This window comes from Lynx canadensis, chromosome F1 (genome assembly GCF_007474595.2).
Source record: "Lynx canadensis isolate LIC74 chromosome F1, mLynCan4.pri.v2, whole genome shotgun sequence".
Taxonomy (NCBI): Eukaryota; Metazoa; Chordata; class Mammalia; order Carnivora; family Felidae; genus Lynx; species Lynx canadensis.
The window spans coordinates 35,012,672-35,025,980 of NC_044319.2; the positions used below are offsets into that span (position 1 = coordinate 35,012,672).

The 13,309-nt window shown below is 41.0% G+C and overlaps 1 protein-coding gene across 2 annotated transcripts in view; it reads right to left on the minus strand.

Annotated features, from left to right (window-relative positions):
* The window catches only part of CR1L (complement C3b/C4b receptor 1 like), a 62,056-nt gene extending 50,817 nt beyond the window's left edge, over window positions 1-11,239 (minus strand). For both annotated transcript variants that reach the window (XM_030301880.1, XM_030301879.1), the window contains exons 1-3: window positions 11,044-11,239; window positions 5,926-6,105; window positions 5,184-5,283 (exon numbers count right to left, since the gene is read on the minus strand). In XM_030301880.1, coding sequence (XP_030157740.1) covers window positions 5,184-5,283; window positions 5,926-6,105; window positions 11,044-11,161 — 398 coding nt within the window. In that variant the 5' untranslated portion in view covers window positions 11,162-11,239. The remainder of the gene's footprint in view (window positions 1-5,183; window positions 5,284-5,925; window positions 6,106-11,043) is intronic.
* Between the last annotated feature and the right edge of the window lie 2,070 nt (window positions 11,240-13,309).

The window sequence follows — 13,309 nt, forward strand, 5'->3', positions numbered from 1 at the left end:
GACAGAGGCAGAGATGGAGAGATGTGTTTATAGCCAAGTTATACCAAGGACTGCTGGTAACCACCAGAAGCTAGGGGAAAAGCATGGAATAAATTCTTCCTTAGAGCCTCCAGTAGGAACCAACCTGCTTACACCTTGATTTCAGACTTGTTCAATTCCATCCCTAACTTGCTGTGAGTTTTTACCATGATTTGTTATTGGACTTTGTCAACTGCAATTTCTCGGACTGTTGATATGAGCGTATATATTTTCTACTTTGAGCATACAAATTAATATGAGCTTGGGTGGATCAGTTGATTAAGTGTCTGACTCAATTTCAGCTCAGGTCATGATCTCACAGTTCACCAGCTAGAACCCACATCGGGCTCTATGCTAACAGTGTGGAGCCCGCTCGGGATTCTCTCTCTCCTTCTCCCTCTGCCCCTCTTCCGCTCTCTCTCTCTCTCTTAAAATACATGCATAAAACCCTTCTAAAATATTAAAAATTTTCTCCTCTTTAGCCTGTTAATATAGTTGATTATGTTGATTGATTTTTGGATGTTGAATCTGTCTTGCATACCCGGAGTAGTTTCCACTGCGGTCACCGTAGGCAATTTTTTTAATGCCTTACTGGGTTTGATTTGCTAACATTTTATAGACGGTAAAAAAACTTCAATAAAGTATTAACAAATCAAACCCAACAGTACATAAAAAGAATCATATACAATAGCCAACTGGGATTTATTCCAGGTATGCGATTAATATTTTTAAAGACATGGAGTTCACAGTTAATAAGTTCTTTTCTTTCGTATTTGGAAAAGGTGTGCCACTTCCTTCTTGCCTCCATATTTTCAGATAGTAAACCCACTGCCATTCAAATTGTGTTCCCCTATAGGTAGTGTGTCCTTTCTCTTTGCTTGCCTTTAAGATTTTTCTCAAGGGAATTTGTAATTACTTATTGAAGCGATTTTATGAAGGCTGCTTTAAAATCTTCGTTCGATAGTTCCAACATCTGACTCATCTTGGCATTGGCATCCTTACTGGTATTGATTATCCCTTCTCAGTCAAGCTGCGATTTCCCTGGTTCTTGGTGTGACACGTGATTTTTCTCTTGGATCCTAACACTTGGGATATTGTGTTAAGCGACTCTTGCTCTTAGTGAAATCAAGTTTAGCACGTAACCGCTCTCTTTAGGGTAGTGTGTAGATTCTGGCCTATTTTTGTGGGCTTTAGTTCCAACGACAATTGCATTTTCCAGTCTTGCAGGGCTATTCTGGTCGGCTTTATTCTCCTGGCTCCGCATCCCTGCTGACACTGCCTGGGACGGCGGAGGCGCTTCTCTGACCTGCCTGGTACCACTAGGTGAGGCGTGAGAGATGTTCAACCCTTGCATGGAGAGGAACCTCCCTGGCCTGTTCTCTGGCTATCTGGGGAGGGGGGAGCTCCCCCTTCGTTTTGTGTTGTGGCCACCAGGGGAGGGAAGCCCCTATCTAGGCTGCATTTTGCTGCTGGGTGGAGAACCAGGAGTCATGGGTCTGGGAGGCTCTCTCCTACTGCATGGAGGAGGAGGAAACCCCGAACCTGGTTCCCTTTCTGCTGCTGGGTTGAAGTCTAGGTCTCGCCAACTGGGCTCCGTTGACGCCGTCACCACCGGCAGAAGAGAGCTCACTGCTGCTGGCTGGTGTGGGGCATTAGATAAAATTGTCATTGGGACTGAAGCCCAGGTTCTACCATTGATACAGCTGCTGGTGACCTGGGGACCTGCTGCTTCTCAGGGCTTCTCCGAGAAGGAGAGACGCTCCCCTGACCCCATCCCTGATTTCTGCTTATGCTGCTAAGCTGGGCAGATTGGACCACTATTGCCATCAACATGTCTCCCCACCACCTCCCCACTAAGCTTCCCTTTTCCCAGCCCTTTGACCAGAGAACAGGCTTCTCTCTCCCCCTCTTCCTGCCTGCTGAATATTCAGGGTTGCGTTCCTTCCAAGCACCCAGTCTTGGAGATAAAAAGGAAATCCAGGGACCTCACTACGGGGTCACTCTTTACGTTTTATAGTCCTCCAGCCCATCTCCTTTCCACCTTTTGTGGTCCTTTCATGGTTACGTGTTGAACAGTTCCCAGGGTATTTAGCTACATAGAGAGACGCAGAGAAAAGTGAGTCTGCCCATCGTGTCCTGGAACTGGAAGTTCTTGCAATCGACATAAGTTTTAATGCTCTTGGAAGATATGGAAGTATTAAATGTGTATGCACCTAATTACATAGCCTCAAATATATAAAACAAAACCCAGAAATACAAGAGGAAATTGGAAAAAAAATTGATAGATCAAGCCTGCTTTAGAAAAGAAACACACTCTGCTCATTTTATGAGGATAAATTGGTTATAAAGCCAGACAAGGACAGCATGAGAATGGGAAATTATGAGGCCTATCATACTTATGAGAATAAAAAGGAAAAAAATCTGAAATAAAATATTATAAAACAGATCTAGCAGTATATAGAAAATATTTATTATACTTCCAGACTGAGTTGGGTTCCTCCAACATTTCAGGTTTAATCTGTTAGTGCAATTCATGACATGCATTCCTCCTCCTTCACTCTTTTGTATTTGGTTATTCAGTTGCCCCAGGCCCAGTTGTTGAAAAGATTCTTCTTTTACCGTTGAACAGTCTTGGTGCCTTGGTGCAAAATAGTCGATGATAAATGTATGGTTTTACTTCTGGATTCCCAATTCTGTTCTATTGATCTGTACATCTGTCCTTATGTCAGTATCACACATTCTGGATTGCTGTAGGTTTATAGTAAGTTTTGAAATTGAGAAGTTCTGCTTTTTCAAGATTTTTTTTTGACTGTATGGGTGCCTTGCACTTCCATAAGAATTTCAGGATGAACTTGTCGATTTCTGCAAAAGGATGCTGGAATTTATAGGGATTGTATTAAATCTGCGGGTCAATTTGGTGAAGTCAATATTCTATAATTCTATAATATTCAATATTATTATAACACTAGCAATATTAAGTCATCCAATCTATGAATATAGAATATATTTCCATTTATGTAGATCCTCTTTCATTTTGTTTTCCAAAATATTTCATAATCTTCAGTGTATAATTTTATACTTCTTTGGTGCAGTTTATTTCTAAGTGATTTTATTTTTTTGATGTTATTGTAAGTGGAATTGGTTTCTTAACTTCATTCTCAGATTGTTTATTGCTAGAGTATAAAAATGCAATTTAATTTTGTGTATTGGTCTGATATCCTGAATCTTGTTGAACTATTTATTAGCTGTAATAGGTTTTTTGGTGTGTGTGCGTGTGTGTGTGTACATTCCTTAGGATTTTCTATACAAAACACATCATTTTCAAACAGTTATTTATTTAAATTTTTTAATGTTTGTTTATTTTTGAGAGAGAGAGTGAGAGAGCGTGAGCAGGGGAAGGACAGAGAGAGGGGGAGACACAGAATCCGAAGCAGGCTCCAGGCTCTGAGCTGTCAGCACAGAGTCCAATGCGGGGCTCAAACCCATGAACTGTGAGATCATGACCTGAGCTGAAGTCGGATTCTTAACTGACTGAGCCACCCAGGTGCCCCCAAACAGAAACTGTTTTAATCCTTCCTTCCAATTTGGATGCCTTTTGCTTCTTTTTCTTGATTAATTGTCCTGGCTTGAACCTCCAGTACAATGTTGATTAGAAGTGGTAAGAAGTTTTCAATAACTTTTAATTTATATTAAAATTGTGTGTGATGTGTATGTGTGTGTGTGTGTGTGTGTGTGTGCGTTATAAAACTACATTTCTTAGCTGTGGATCATGGTAAGAGAAGTTTGAAATCCACTGTCCTAAGGAAACTTTGGTACATGTGCGCTAGGAGGCATGTATATTCATATCAGGAATGCTTAGAGTAGCCAAAACAAAACAAAGTAAAACAAACTGGCAACAATCCAAATATAACAAGCAAGAAAAAATAAATTGTGGCATACCCACATAAGGAAATACTCTCCCAAGTGAAAATGAATTAACCACAACCACATAGATAATTGGCAAAAACAAACTGTTAAATAGAAAAGCCAGTTGAAGAGAAGTACATAGCGTATCATGCCAGTGACATAAAGCTTAAACTAGGGAAAGCTAAATAGAAACTGACTTGGAGTATGTATGGGAGAGAAGGGGAGCAAATGGAAGGGAACGAACCACACAAAATTCGGGATGGTCGTTACTTCCACACAGATGTTGGAGGTAGAATGGGAATTGGAAAAGGCACATAGGAGGCTTCCAAGGTACTAGCAATGTTTCTTAAGGTAGGTAGTGTATACGCCGAAGTTCATTTTATTGTTATTGCTTATGCTATAGTAAATGTATTTTAAGTGAGCAATAAATAATAAAAACAAAGCAAAAGTTAAGATCTATGGTAAAGCAGTCTCTCTACTTCTTTCCTGAATTGGTTGTCTCCCTTCAGGATAAGCCAAGAATATGCCCACAGCAAGATTTCTGCACTGTGTGCGTTTCTGGAGAGGGGCTCTAACAATTGAAATTTGCCTGTCTACCATTCAGCTCCATCATCCCAAACAAATCATTCTTTCCCACTTCTCAGTCCAACATCTCTAGTTCTTGGCGCTTTGGGGCAAGAATATATGCATGGATCAACTAATGTTTGTTCCATTTGCTTCTTTAGAGAGCTGGTCCTTCCCATTTAATGAATGTTTCGCTTGGTTTTAGGTACATTAATTGGTTGTGCAGTAGGCATCTTTCCTCTCCACCCCCAGGTTTCTAGCACGGATATAGGTTTTTTCCTATTTTTCCAATATTTGTTTAGTCATTTCAGGCAGAGTTGAATGCCTGGATTCAAGCCACCACTTCTATTTAGAAATCTTATTACTGTCTTTTTAACCTCTTTTTTAAAATATTTATTTTGAGAGAGAGAGAGAGAGCAGGGGAGGGGCAGAGAGAGAGAGGGTGAGAGAGAGAATCTCAAACAGGCTTTTCAGCATCAGAGCAGAGCCCGAGGTAGGGCTCGGACTCATGATATCGGGATCATGACCTGAGCCAAAACCAAGAGTCAGAAGCTTAACCAACTGAGCCACCCGGGCACCTCTCTTATTGCTGTGTTTTTAATAGGCAGGTAGACTTTCTAAGACTATTGCTTAGAGATTGGTGCTACAATTCTGGAACTGTCGTCCCAAACAGTGATGCTTGGCACTAGACTCACCCTTCATTACAAGCATAATTAACAGTTGATCCAAACTTGGTGTCTCCGTCTATGGTCATTCTGCCATTTATGAGTTCTGGAGGAGTTCCACATGATTTACCTATGGGAAAGAAGTAGAATTTGGGGACCGGACATCGAACACTCCAAACTTCTCTTAGTAAGTACATAAGATCCCAACTGGCTGTCCCAACCTTTACTGAAAAGCATTTGTAGTTCCAAGGCTTTGCCCCCTTGAAGACACTTACAAGACTGCCTTAGGACCAGCCACCCACTAAGCACCACTTTCAAAAAGAGCCTCCCTCCAGATCTACCTCATCCTCATACTGTGCCTCCCAGAAAAATGTAAACTTCCCTTATTCCCAAAGTGTTCACTTTGTAATTCAACCAGTGTAAATCAGGGTCTCGAAGTGTGGGATTTTCTCCCCGCCTACACTTCTCTTTCCTTTCCCAAGTCACTCGTTACTCAGTTTCAGTGGTGACAACGGGGAACCCCTACTGAATGGAGGTTTTCCCTCAGTCATGCCTTGTGATAGTCATTTCTCATGAATCGAACTTGTAATGAAGGTGTCAGGAAATCAAAGCAATAGGAAGATAGGACGCAAAGAATAACTCTCACATCTGCAATCCCTTTTAGGCAAACTTATTAAGTCATATGCATCTTGGTTCCAAAACCTGAACAATTGAATCAGCTCTTATGGACGTTTAACTGACACAGTGGAATTCTCAGTCTAAAGGTACTTACGTTCACATTTGTTTTCAGCACTTGACCAGGTCAAGTTCTCTTGGCAGGTGATACGGAACTGTTTCTTGTAGTAACCAGGGCGGCATATGTAGTTCAAAGATGCCCCAATGGGAAACTCAAACTTCTCAATCGGTTCTGTAGGCCTGGCAAACGGGAGCTGTGCCGGGGCTTTGCAATTACCTGGAGACCAAGACCACAGTGGCATCAAAGTTAATGGAGAAACTTCTACTCTGCTGTCTGTTTTTCTCCAATAAGCTTCATGGATGTGATCAAAGAAGAAGAATACTGTAATTATGGTAAAATGATTGCTTCCCTTAGTAGCGATCTTAGATATGAACTTTTTAAATCAGCATCTACTCACTTAGAAAGTCGTTGCTATTTTGAAGGCAATTAAGAGTTAAATATATATATATGTGTGTATGTGTATGTATATATATATGTGTGTGTGTGTATATATGTGTGTGTGTGTGTGTGTGTGTGTGTGTGTGTGTGTATTTAAATACTAGACTCAGCTATCTCCCCTTCAGGCCTAATAGGTTTAAGTTAAGGTAATAAAAATAATATTTACAGTCAAATAGTATGTAATCAAGAAGAAATACCTGTTGGAAAAATATCATTTTATTCTAGGTTTGGAAATCTGTCGGTTTTGTTTTTTCAAATTTTTAATTTTTATTATTTAAAAAATTTTTAAATTTTTATTTATTTTTGGGAGAGGGAGAGCTCCTGTGGGGCAGGGGCAGAGAGAGGGCAACAAAAAATCCAAAGGGAATCTGCACTGACAGCAGTGAACCCGATGTGGGGCTTGAACTTGCAAACTGTGAGATCATGACCTGAACTGAAGTTGGTTCATTAAGCTTGTGGTAATTTGTAACAGCAGTAATAAGAAACTAATACAGAATATAATGGTATATAGTGTTAGGAACTGGATTCACATCGATCTGAACTTGAACTTCTACTTACTAGCTGTGAGGCAAAAGTAAAAATGCAAATATGGATAATAACCCAAATAAAAAAGAATGTATGAATCCTCACTAGAGAAAGCTTGACCTAGCTTCCTTTTCCTCCTTCATTTCCAATCCCTCAAATTATTTATCTTATTTATCCTATAATAAATAAATTATTTATCCTATTTGTCCTATAATAAATATATTAACGTGAACTCCATAAACTCAAGATCTACTCTAATTTATTAAAAAAAAAAACCTCTTCCGCATAGCTTTACAGTATATTAAATACAATAACTGAAAAGTATTTGGAGTATTCAATTTGATGACTTTTGACACATGTATGCCCCATGAAACTATTACCACAATGGAAATAACAAACACTTCCATCAGGCTCCCTCTAATTTCCTCACGTCCCTTTGTAATGCATCCATCTCTCCACCTCCTCCTCTAGGTGATCTCCGAACTGCTTCCTCTTACAACAGACTGATTTGACCTTCTAGAATTTCATATAAACCACATCACTCAGTTGGTACTTTTTTTTTTTTTCTTTTCTTTTGGTCTAGCTTTTACACAGAAAGCTTATTTTGAGATTTATCCGGGTTGTTGCATTTAAAAAAAAATTATTTCTTTTTGCTCGGTAATATTCAGTTGTACAAAAATACTTAATTTAGTTCATCTCTTTAGCTGCTGGAGGTTATTTGGATTGTTTCCAGTTGTGGGCTATTACAAGTGAAGCCACTGTGAAAATTCTATAGAAGTCTTTGTGTGGTCGCATGCTTTCACATCTCTTGAGTAAATACCTAGGGGTAAAATGCTCAGTCGTATGACACATTTGTGTTTAACTTTTTAAGAAACTGCCAAACTGTTTTCCAAAGGAGTTGGAAGTCATTCCAGTTAGTTCATCTTATTGCCAACACTGTATGCTCAATTTTTAACATTTTAGCTATTCTAGTGGGTGTATACAATCATCTCGCTGTGGTTTTGTCTTGGGTGACCCAGTCCACATTGAAATACTCCCAATCCAAACTTTCCATTCAAGGCAGATTGATTTATTCTGTGCTAGAAAAACAATTTACTTATTACTTCCATGCCTCTGTTCAAACATGAACTGTCAACCTGGGGCACACTCTGGTCTCCAGTCTGCAGATTCTACTCTTTTATGAAAAGATCTGCAAATGTCTGCAAATGTTTTATTAAAACACCTTCATCAGTTAAGGAAAAAAAGCATGCATTAAAAAAAATTAATGTATTTATATTTAATATTTTAAAATATTTATATATTTTATAATATTAGTATATACTACATATTATATTTGGCATATTATATAATCTAATGTAATATATAATATTATGTATTATAATATATAGTTTGGAATATTATGTTATATATAACATATTAATTTATTATAATATATAATATATACTATATCTATTATACAGATTAATGTGTATTATAAATTACTTATAAACTATATATACAAACTATAACAACTTAATACTACACATTAAATTATATTCATATTATACAGCTTAATAAATTTCACATGCATATGATGTAATTATATATGTTAATTATATAACAAATTGTAAAGTCATGTTATATATATATAAATATAACATAATTTATATAACATTGTTATATAAAAGAACTATATCACATATATTATATATTAAAATAGTAAATATATTTAAATATATGTGGTAATTTTATATTTATAAAACTATATAATATCACGTTATACATAAATAGAAATTTTAAAATACGCGATAGAGATGAAATAAACATTTTAAATGCTTTGCTAATCATGATGACTTAATATAATCATTAATTAATGTCTAAAGGGACAAAATAGTCAATGAGTTTCTCTGTTCACAAGGTGGATGTTCATTTCAAGTAGTCTTGACATTTTCTCGTTTTATTTTGTGAACTTCTGGTCACTTGTGATTAGACTGACAATGTTTCTTCCTCTTAGTGTCTCTGACAAAGAGCTTGGATATGTGTGTGCCTGCGTGTGTCTGTGTGCGCATGTCTGCGTGTGTCCATGCGTGGAAGGGATTGTCTTGTTTGCTTAAGTTGGCCTTACTAGAATTATCTTCATTCTGTTTCTATGTGGAAACACTTCAAAGTTACTTGTGCGATCACAGAGGTTATATTAGATAAAACGAGGTAATATAAACCATAAACCTGCTCATCTGAACACATGTAAACTGAAATAGGTGACAATTCACAGAAAGCCACTGGACTTGCCATCTTTTCTACCTTGCGTCTTTACACAGCACGGCAACAGAGTGAGATCTGCCCCAAGGACCAGGTGAGGGCGCCAGAGTCCGTCCTATGCTCCACACTGCCCTAGTACCCTGAGTGTGCTCCTGTGTATGTGAAATAACTATCCGGGTGAATCCGCATGTCCAATTTGGATTCACTCCTTAAATGCTGCGAGCGCCATGCTCCTTGCCCTCTGCCTTCTCTGATCATCAAAGCTGAGATGTCCCCCTTTTGAGTCATGCTGTGGTCTTTAGGCTCTTGTCAAGGAAGGTCCTACTCATGGTTTCTCAGATCTACAGGGGCTTTTCAGGTTACAAAAAACACTGTCACATACACTACCTCATTTGATTTTCACAACAGTCCTCTCATATGGCAGGATGTCGACTATGTTCATTTTCTATGTATGGACACTGAAAGTCAGGGATGTGACTGGCTTGCTGGGCTCCAGGCCGACAGATAGTAAGTAGCGGCTGAAAAAAACAGAACCCAGGCCTCCTAATTAAGAAAAGTTCATAAAACTCCACCACACAGCTTCTACATGAATGCACCTTGGAGAAATAGCTCTCTCATAAAGTCCGAAGTGCTGTGCACACTGTCAGCATTCCATAAACATTTTCTTTACCTAAATTCCTTTGGCAAGGAAATTACTAAGCTGTTTCACATTTTCAGGTTATTATGATAACCTTGGTAAATATTTTTTTTTGCAATTAACATTCCAGTAAGAAGAGACACAAATATACTCAAAAGGTTCACAAAAATTTCTACTCATTGACCACAGATTGCTTAATACACTTGGCTTGCTTCTCTTCTAGTAATAAAACTTTCGGCTTTATCACGTTTCTTCACCTGGTTGGTTACTTTAGGACGTCTATTAGTAATGACTTCAGTGGAAACTTGGTTTTCCTTTTTCCTTACTCTCTTAGACGGCACAAACAATGAACACACAGTGTCTAGCGACAACAGAGAACAAAGTCACTTGGTCAAGAAGAGGCTGGACAAAAATAATTAGGACTCTCATTTCAACGGAGAGGTTTTACCAATGAGTCCAAGCAACTAAGCCTTCTCAGAAAGCCAAAAATAAGAAGAGAAGGGTTCAAAGTGAAAATGGTTACCTATTTAAAAGGAAGGAAGGAAGGGAACATGCCACCTCAAAATTTCCCATCAGTTATAACAGGCTTTATTTTCTACTACTACTAAAACACATGACCACACTGCCACACTGTGAAAACATCTCTCCACTTCCCTTCTATCTGCGACTAGTGACACTGAGGGTTCTGGAACTTCGCTGGCTCTTCCAACCCCGTGGGACTTCTTCACACGTTGGCGCTCAATAGGTGCAGGTGGTGGTTTGGGGTGTGAGTGGGGCGCATCCAACCAGATGCAAGGCAGTTTACGGTGAAAACTCCACCAGCAGGACTCCTTGTCCAAACACCCTCACGCACAAAGTTCAGAAAGAATGGCTGGAGGAAAGAACTTAAGTGACAGGCTCTGTGTTAGACCCCTGGACACACTTCATGCCATTTAGGTAACAACACCACGAGGTAGAAATCCGGGTTCACACCACACAGAAAAGGAAACGGACTCGGGCAGGTGCAGGAACCTTCCTCACACTTAAGAACTTGCTAGGATTAGAACCCAAGTTGGTCGTATTTCCAGCCCCCCCGTTTCTTGGCTGCAATCAGCACTACGCTCCTCTCTCGCCGGCCTTTGTTAACAGACAAAGGCAGAGAAATTTCCTGCTGCACCTGCTCTGCACCTGCTCGGCACCTGCGCGCTCCCGGGCGGTGGCACAACACAAGCCCCGGCAGAGGGGATCACCCAGAGCCACCAGGGTCCCGGCATGGGCGGGGATCTGAGAGTCCCCCTGCCTTCTCGCCCCACCCAGCGCCCAGCCCCGAGTCTCACCCCAGGCCGCCGGCAGCGTGAGCAGCAGCAGAACCGCGAGGAGGGCTCCTCCGGAGCGGGAGAGAGGGGGCGCCGGCGGCCCGAGAGGCTGCGGGCTCCTCCGAGAAGAGGCTCCCATCCTCTCCAGGAAGAGGTGCGACCTCGAGGGAAAGCGCAGCAGAGAGCGCAGCGGGGAGATGAGAGGCAACGCGCTCGCTCCCAGCGCTGCGGAGTGTGGAGAGCGCAGCTGGGAGGGGCGGAAAGAAGACTTTGACCGCAGCTTCCCCTTAAGGGGCGAGGGCCTGTTTACTACTAATGTGCATCGTTTCTAACGAGTTTCGCTCCCACGACCACCATCGGGAGCCCTCCGCAGGAGCAAAAGCTGGTGATGCTTCGTTTCCTTGATGTCGTCCGCGTGGAGGCTGGGCGGCTCCGGATAAAGGCGGTGGAATCTGGCTGCTCAGCTTTCCAACGCCTCCGCACGACTTTTCCCCTGGTCAAGAATCCGCGTGAATAGGTCAGCAAACGAAATGCCTGCTCCTTGTGTGAAAGCCACCGTCTGGGGCAACACGTACAGTATGTAGGAAATACCAGGAACTAATTCCTTTAAGTTGAATTGAGAAATACCAAGCCACCGGAAAAAATTTTTTTTAGCTGACCTAATCAGATTTACATTTTAAACATATAATTGTCTATACGGCGGGGAGACTGGCTTGGAATAAGGCGATAGTGAATGGGGCTGACCAGCAAGGAGGTTTTGCCATCATCCAGGTGAGATTTGATGGTGGCCTTGACTGGAGGTAAAGTGGACAATTAAGAAACTGGAGGCAGAATGAACAGAATTTATTCATGCATTGGATTTTGGTTACTTCCTTTCTTAAAGTTAGTGCTGAGAAAGAGAATTAGCCTTGAATCCTGAATTAGCCTCCGGATTCAAAATGAATGATGGTGCTATTTGTTGAAATGAACAAAAACGTGGGGGAAGGATGCATTTGGAGCAGGGGGTTAAGAATTCAAGGGTGAGAGAAATGGGTGTGTGTGATGGGTTGAATAATGACCCCAAAGATGCCCACATCCTAATCCCCAGGCCAGTGACTATGTTATCTTAGGCGGCAAGAGGGGGTTTGCAAATGTGATTGAGTTAAGGGCTTTGAGGTGGGAGATTACCCTGGATTATCCAGGTGGGCAGTGTTATCACACGGGTCCTTATGAAAGGGAGGCACTGGATCAGAGTGAGAGAAGGCAATGACCGGAGCAGAGACTGGAGAGGTGCTGCCATGAGCCGAACTGAATGACAGCCACCTCTAGATGCTGGAAAAGGCAGCACCTTGGTCTTAGCTCTGTAGGATTCATTTGGCCTCCTGACCTCCAGGCTGGTAAAAGAATACATCTGAGTCATTTCCAGCTACAAAGTAACTTGTTGCAGCACCAGTAGGAAACATACAGGAGAGAGAGGGTAACTTGATCAAGGGAGAGTATGTTGGGGCACCCAGGTGGCTCAGCTGGTAAAGTGTCAGCCTTTGGCTCAGGTCATGACCTCACAGTTTGTGAGTTCAAGCCCCGCATCACTTTGGATCCTCTGCCCCTCCCCAGCTCACGTGCTCTCTCTCAAAAATAAACTTTTTTTTTTTTAAAGAGAGAGTGTCAAAGGATTTTTTTTTTTTTTTTAAACCTGAGAAAGACTTGGGGGCATGAGACAGATGGAGTTTTAGTGAGAGCCAGGAAGTGTGAGAGTGTTCTAGGAAAATATTGGGAATATAGTTTGATTATGAAACCGGACTTCCAGAGATGTCCAGCAAGAGGCCTTTTGAAAAGGAAATGGGTGGCAGAGGGTCAAAACCTCAGGAATTGATGGCACTCTTAAGGGAGAACATGGATGTAGAATAAATGATAGGAAGATCAGGATGGAAACATTTAGATGTGGTTCACATGTGGTTCATGGTTTTTAATATTTTTGTGTATGGTGGACCCATTTGTCTCTTTGGCTGAGCCTTTGGACCCCTTCTCAGAATTATTTTTTCTTAATGTTCATTTATTTATTTTGAGAGAGTGTGTGAGGGGGGGAGAGGGAGAGAGAGAGAATCCCAAGCGTGCTCTGAGCTGTCAATGTGGAGCCTGTTGCAGGGCTTAATCTCAAGAACTATGAGATCATGACCTAAACCAAAATTGAGAGTTGGACACTTAGCGAACTGAGCCACCCAGGTGCCTCCAGAATTAATTTTTAATTTTTTTAAATGTTTATTTATATTGAGAGAGAGAGAGAGAGAGAGAGCAGGGGAGGGGCAGA